This window comes from Coenobita brevimanus, chromosome 15 (assembly GCF_032717465.1).
Source record: "Coenobita brevimanus isolate Jiangsu-jjx chromosome 15, ASM3271746v2, whole genome shotgun sequence".
Lineage (NCBI taxonomy): Eukaryota > Metazoa > Arthropoda > Malacostraca > Decapoda > Coenobitidae > Coenobita > Coenobita brevimanus.
The window spans coordinates 35,692,053-35,699,552 of NC_136968.1; the positions used below are offsets into that span (position 1 = coordinate 35,692,053).

At 48.2% G+C, this 7,500-nt stretch overlaps 1 protein-coding gene across 1 annotated transcript in view; it reads right to left on the minus strand.

Moving 5' to 3' along the window:
• LOC145390753 (uncharacterized) overlaps positions 1-7,500 on the minus strand; it is a 30,743-nt gene that overhangs the window by 20,114 nt on the left and 3,129 nt on the right. The window contains exons 4-5 of the mRNA XM_080265550.1: positions 3,162-3,240; positions 1,130-1,363 (exon numbers count right to left, since the gene is read on the minus strand). Coding sequence (XP_080121676.1) covers positions 1,130-1,363; positions 3,162-3,240 — 313 coding nt within the window. The remainder of the gene's footprint in view (positions 1-1,129; positions 1,364-3,161; positions 3,241-7,500) is intronic.

Here is a 7,500-nt window from a genome sequence, read left to right on the forward strand (position 1 = left end):
TAGGTTAGGGTAGGGTAGGGTAGGGTAGGTCAGTGTAGGGCAGGGCACAGTAAATTTAAATACATCACGGTAAGTATATAGTAAATCGGATTATGTAAAAATAATAATAATAATAATAATAATAATAATAATAATAATAATAATTCCTGTGCCTACGCATTCCCATAATTCTCTGTGTAAAATTATGAACTAACATGAAGCCTTTAAAATGTTACGTATAAACTGTGTGTGGAGGATTATTAACTACCAACATTCCTACCACCACTACCAACATTCCTACCACCACTACCAACATTACTATAACTTCTAATATTACTGCCACCCCTACCAACATTCCTACCACCACTACCAACATTACTATGACTACTAATATTACTGCCACCCCTACCAACATTACTACCACCACTACCAACATTCCTAACACAACTACCAACATTACTATAACTACTAATATTACTGCCACCACTACCAACATTACTACCACCACTACCAACATTACTATAACTACTAATATTACTGCCACCACTACCAACATTACTACCACCACTACCAACATTACTATCACAATTACTATAACTAATATTCCTACCACCACTACCAACATTCCTACCACCACTACCAACATTACTACCACCACTACCAACATTACTACCACAACTACCAACATTACTACCACCACTACCAACATTACTACCACCACTACCAACATTACTACCAACACTACCGACATTACTACCACCACTACCGACATTACTACCACCACTACCAACATTACTACCACTCATACGGTGACTACCTGTATTATTACCACTACTACTACCACTCATACCAACACTGCTACCACTATTCCTACAGTTACCAACATTCCAACCACAACTACCAACATTCCTACCAAACCTACCAAGACTTATCAAATCTTTTGTCAGCTTCTCTCTCTCTCTCTCTCTCTCGTCTATCTACCCACCTCTCGTCAGTTTCATGCTTTCTCTCTCTCTCTAACTCTCTCTCCCTCTCTCTCTCTTTCTCGTCTGTGTACCTACGTTAACTCACCTTTCATGCTTTCTCTCTCTCTCTCGTCTGTGTACCTACGTTAACTCACCTTTCATCAGTCTCTCTCTCTCTAACTCACCTTTCGTCAACTTCATCGTCTTGCTTCCCTCGTGCGCAGATATCAGACCCTGACACGTGGCATCGGCAGACTGCGCAAGGTTCCACGTGTGCGCGTTGTTGGGATGCCGCGGCCGCTCTAAGATGAAGCAGCGATATCGGTCCTCGTCGGATTTGGCGTGGATGTGCCCGATCTTGCCGACCAGGTAGTGATTGGCCCCATCCTTCCACGACCCCAGGCACACCAGCTCCTCGTCTGGGCAGGGAGAGAAGGATTTGTGAACAGGGAGAGAAGGGAGAAGGGAGAGAAAGAGGGAGAAATGGAGATAAGGAAGGGATTAGTAAAAGAAGAATGCAAAAAATAATCCAAGTTGTGATTGGCGCCTTCCTTCCACGACCCCAGGCACACCAGCTCCTCGTCTAGGCAGGGAGAGAAGGATTTAAGGACAGGGAGAGAAGGGAGACATGAGAAGGAGGGAGGAGAGACGAGAAGAAGTCGCAACGTGAAATGTGTTACGACCCCAAACACACTCCCTCCCTCCACTCCACCCCCGTCAGAGAAAACTTTAGGCGGTGTTATTTTCGCTCTACCAAACACGCTACCTTCCTATATTGCCCACCCCACCACACAATGCACACTCACTTCACGCCCGATGCACACACACACACACACACACAGCGGAGTAAGTACGAGAATGTGTGTGTGTGTGTGTGTAATAGGGAGACGTTGATTGACCTCACACACACACACACACTTCAAAAAACAAACACTTAACCCTCGACCTTCAAAATACGCACACACACACACACACACATTCTAATACTTACTCCGTGTGTGTGTGTCCCTATCATTTTCACGTACACACATCGACATTTCTCCATTATTTAATTACGATAGTGCTGTCATCGTCCGTCCTACCATTCCTTATTCTGACTAGTAACCAAGGAGACGCAGGCCTAATGTCACGGTCCATCCAATAACCTATAAATCCATTCCTGATTTGGACTAGTAACCAAGGAGACGCATCCCTAATTCATAACTACACTCCATCCAATATTACAATCATGGTTTAATATTGAAAGCTGGCGTGAAAAATGCGTAGAGTTTTTTTTCGTCTTGCGTTTATTGGAATTCGAATAACCTTTTTTTCCCCCCTGTAGTTACTGATATTCAAAAATTTATCTACCTATCTATCTATCTGCAGCCAAAATTTATCTATCCACCTGCAGCCACAGTATATCTATCTGGAGGGATGGAGTGGAGAGGTGTATGGAGGAATGGAGTGGACAGGTGTATGGAGGGATGGAGTGGACAGGTGTATGGAGGGATGGAGTGGACAGGTGTATGGAGGGATGGAGTGGACAGGTGTATGGAGGGATGGAGTGGACAGGTGTATGGAGGGATGGAGTGGACAGGTGTATGAAGGGATGGAGGGGACAGGTGTATGGAGGGATGGAGAGGACAGGTGTATGGAGGGATGGAGAGGACAGGTGTATGGAGGGATGGAGAGGACAGGTGTATGGAGGGATGGAGTGGACAGGTGTATGGAGGGATGGAGTGGACAGGTGTATGGAGGGATGGAGTGGACAGGTGTATGAAGGGATGGAGTGGACAGGTGTATGGAGGGATGGAGTGGACAGGTGTATGAAGGGATGGAGTGGACAGGTGTATGGAGGGATGGAGAGGACAGGTGTATGGAGGGATGGAGAGGACAGGTGTATGGAGGGATGGAGTGGACAGGTGTATGAGAGAGGGGGGTGTGAGATGGGAGCAAGGCAGTGAAATGGCGGGGGACGACGTGGAGGCGATTTGTTTGTGGCCACCCCGTATGGGATTAAGTCGTTTTGCAACAGATAGATAGGATTACTGAAACTAAATTTCGAGGGGGGATTACAGAAGCTAAATTTCCTGCCCCAGTTCCCTCAGATGAAGGCAGTGGCTCTATCCTGTTCACCTTAACTTGGCCTAATTAGACTGCTGAGTTGTAACACTGGATTAACGCTAGAATATTGGTGCTAGTCACGAAGAAGTGCTGAGGTATAAATGGACTTACTGAAGCTCTCTGACCCCGGCACATCAGCGCAGGCCTGGTGTCTGAAGAGCAGCCGGTAGTCCTCGGAGCAAGAGTCGACCTGTAATTGGTGGTTGGGTTGTTAGTGGTGCTGTGTGGTGTATATACAATATATATATATATATACTTAATTATTTATACACATATTTACCCGCCTACCTACCTACAGTATCTATCAACCTACTTACCTACCTACCCACCCACCCACCTACCAACCTACCTACCCACCCACCCACCTACCAACCTACCTACCCACCCACCTACCAACCTATCTACCCAACTAACTACCTACCTACCTACCCACCTATCTACCTACCTACCCACCCACCTATCTACCCAACTACTTACTTACCTACCTACCTAGCACTGGCCTACGTCTGAGATAATAACCTACAGTTTTACCTTAACTACGTGTATACGGGAGGGGGGGGAGGGGAGGGCAGGGGAGGGGAGGGGAGGGGAGAAGAGGAAAGGAGAGGGGAAGGGAAATGTGTGTGTGTGTGAGAGAGAGAGAGAGAGAGAGAGAGAGAGAGAGAGAGGGGAGGGGGGGGATGTGGTAGGCAAGATACACAGGTAGTAACGGTGTGCCGGGATTAGCGGTGCAGCCATAACGATGTAGACGAGACTAAAACGCGTAGTGAACGGGTTGAGGCCACGAGAAATGCAGGGAGATTATGGCAGGGAGAAGGGAGATGAGGGAGGGAGGGAGGAAGGGATAAAAAAGGAGTGGGAGGGAGGGAGAGAGTGGTGTAGAGGGAGGGAGGGAGGGATAAAGAAGGAGGGAGGAAATGGAAGGGAGGGAGAGGGGGAGGAAAAGGGAGGGATAAAAAAGGAGAGGGAGAGAGGGAAGGGAGGGAGAGAGAGAGGGGAGGGAGGGAGAGAGAGAGGGGAGGGAGGGAGAGAGGGAGGGGAGGGATAAAAAGGGAGAGGGAGAGAGGGAGGGGTAGGATGAAAAAGTAGAGGGAGGAAAAGGGAGAGAGAGAGAGTGGAGGGAGGGAGGGTTGAAAGAGGGAGAGGGAGGAAAAGGAGAGGACGGAGAGAGTGGTGTGGGGGAGGGAGGGAGGGAGGGAAGGAGGGAGGAGGGAGGAAGGGAGGGACATGAGAGGGAGAAACGAAGGGAGGGGAGGGAGCAGGAAAATGCGATGGAGGGAGGGAGGAACAGAAAAAAAATAAGGGAGAGAGAAAAATAAGGGAGAATGGAGGGAAGAATGTGAGAGAAGGGAGAGAAAGTGAGAAAAAAGGGAGATATAACTGGAGAGAGGAAGGGAGAAAGTTGGGGGGGAGGGAGAGAAGAATGATAAAGGGGAGGAGGGAAAGGGAGAGAAAATATGAGGAAGGAGGGAGGGAGGGGAGGAGAAAGAATGAGGGAGGGGAGAGGGGGGAGAGAAGAGAGATGGAAAGAGGGGGGAGCGGAGGGGAGGGGAGGGGAGGAGAAAGAATGAGGGAGGGGGGGAGGGGGAGGGAGGGATAGGGTTAATCTGATGAGCGAATGAGAATGGATATTGTTCTGAGAGAGAGGGAGAGGGGGAGAGAGAGAGAGAGAGAGAGAGAGAGAGGGGGGGGTCCAAAATTACCATAATAATAATAATAATAACGGCAGTAATAATAATAATAATAATAATAATAATAATAATAATAACGAATGAATGCTAGTGACAGTGAAAGTAGTGGTGGTAGTTGTGGCAGTGATTGTGGTAGTTGTGGTAGTAATGGTGGTAGTTGTGGTAGTAATGGTGGTAGTTGTGGTAGTGATGGTGGTAATTATGGTAGTGACAGTGGTAGTTGTGGTAGTAATTGTGGTAGTTGTGGTAGTAATGGTGGTAGTTGTGGTAGTAATGGTGGTAGTTGTGGTAGTAATGGTGGTAGTTGTGGTAGTAATGGTGGTAGTTGTGGTAGTGATGGTGGTAGTTGTGGTAGGGATGGTGGTAGTTGTGGTAGTAATGGTGGTAGTTGTGGTAGGGATGGTGGTAGTTGTGGTAGTAATGGTGGTAGTTGTGGTAGGGATGGTGGTAGTTGTGGTAGTGATGGTGGTAGTTGTGGTAGTAATGGTGGTAGTTGTGGTAGGGATGGTGGTAGTTGTGGTAGTGATGGTGGTAGTTGTGGTAGTGATGGTGGTAGTTGTGATGTTATCGAGCCATATTTCATCCTTTGCAAAATCTCTCTCATTTTTCCCCTCCCTCCCTCCCTCTCTCTCTCTCTCTCCCCATATTCATTCACTTTCTATCCCCCTCTCTATCTATTTACCTATTTCCTCCCCCGCCTCTCTCTCTCTCTCCCTCCCCTCCAATAAGAGCCGTCACAGGCATATTGGTCTTCGATGCCTCCTACATTATCCTAAATCTTTACCTCCACTATCATAACTATGTCACGAGAGAGAGAGAGAGAGAGAGAGAGAGAGAGAGAGAGAGAGAGAGGTTGGTTGATAGGTTTAGTGAATGACTGGTAGGTAGGTAGGTAGGAAGGTAGGGTGGTACATGGGTAGACATGAATGGTAAGTAGGTAGGAAGGCAGGTAAGTAGGTGGACAGGATTGGTAGGGAGGAAGGAAGGAAGGAAGGGAGAGAGGAAGGGCAGGAGGGAAGGAGAGAGGAAGGGAGGGGAGGGAGGGAGGGAAGAGGTGAGATAAAGAGGTGTGTAAGGAGAAGGAGATTTGCAGAGAATTCCTGGAGAAGAAAAAGAGGGAGGGAGGGAGAGAAGGGAGGGAGAGGAAGGGGAAAGCTGGGGGCAGGAAGGAGAGGGAGAGAGGAACAGGGGAAGAGGCAAAGGAAGAGTAGGAGAGAGGGAGAAAGGGAAGGGATGAGAGGAAGGGAGAGGGAGGGAAGGAGGGATGGGAGGAAAGGGAGAGGAGGCGAGGGAAGGAGGGAAAAAAGGGGGAGGAAAGGAGGGGGGAGCAATGGGAGGGAGGGAGGGGGAGGAAAGGGAGGGAGAGAGGGGGAGGAAAGGAAGGGAGAGGGAAGGAGGGATTTGGGTTTGCAAAGATAGGCCCAGAGGGAGGGAGGGAAGCAAAGAAGAGAAGAAAGAGTGGAAAGGAAGGAGAGAAGAAGAGAGGAGGGGAGGGGAGAGAGTGTGAGCAAGGAGAAGGAAATTTGCAATGAATGGCAGCGGGGTATTGAGGGAAGAAAGAGAGGGAGGGAGGGAGGGGAGGGAGGGAGGGAGGGAGGAGAGGAATATTTGCCAAAGGAGGTATTGTGTGAGGGAAGCAGGTGATGGAGGGGGGAGGGAAGGAGGAAGATAGGGAGGAAACGAGACGCGGCAGAAGAAATCCTGGGCGTAAGTGAGGGCGGAAAGGAGGAAGAATGTGTGGACGACGATTTCCCTTTATTCTCCCTTCTCCTCCCTTTCTCCCTGATCTGATTGGCTTCTCCCTTGGTCCTTACTCTCCTTAATCTCCCTTTTCAACACTCCCAGACTCTCCTGCAAGATGGGATTGGCAAACTCTCCACAGTCCTAAAAAACTATGCTTCAGGAAGGCCCCTCAGAAGGATGTGTGCTCCCTACTTAACTCACATTCTCCCTGCTCCTCCCTTTCTCCCTGATCTAATTGGCTTCTCCCTTGGTCCTAACTTTCCTTAATCTCCCTTTTCAACTCTCCTAGACTCTCCTGCAAGATGGGATTGGCAAACTCTCCACAGCCCCCCCAAAAATATGTATCAGAAAGGACCCTCAAATGTATGTGTGTTCCCTACATAACTCAAACTCTCCCTTCTCCTTCTCTCCCTGATGTGATTGGCTTCTCCCTTCGTCAATACGTTCCTTAGTCTCCCTTCTAAACTCTCCCTGGCTCATCAGCGAAACTGGACAGGCAAACTCTACTTAACACCTTATACTAGGCATGGGTGAGGGGGGTCATGAATGGAACGTGTGGACTCTGCCAAGCTCAATCTTTCCCTTCTCCTCCCTTCCACCCTGCCTCTGGATCTAAACCTCCCTTCTAAACTCCCCTTGACTGTAATGCGAAAAGTGACCTGCAAACTTTCTCACTTAAAATCTACACACCAGAAGGGGACAAAATCATAATTGAATTATATATATATATATATATATATATATATATATATATATATATATATATATATATATATAAAAACTTTCCTTTCCCCTCCCACTCTCCCTGCTCCGATTAACTTCTCCCTTGGTCCTAACCTCCCTTACACTCCCGTCTAACCTCTCCCTAACTCACCTGCCAAACGGGATTAACACACTCTCCGTAGCCTTTGGAGTAGATGACGATGTGGTGGCCGTGGATAACACATGTGAACCTTATCAAACACAAACTCTCCTTTCCCCTCCCACTCTCCCTACTCGGATTAACTTCTCCTTTG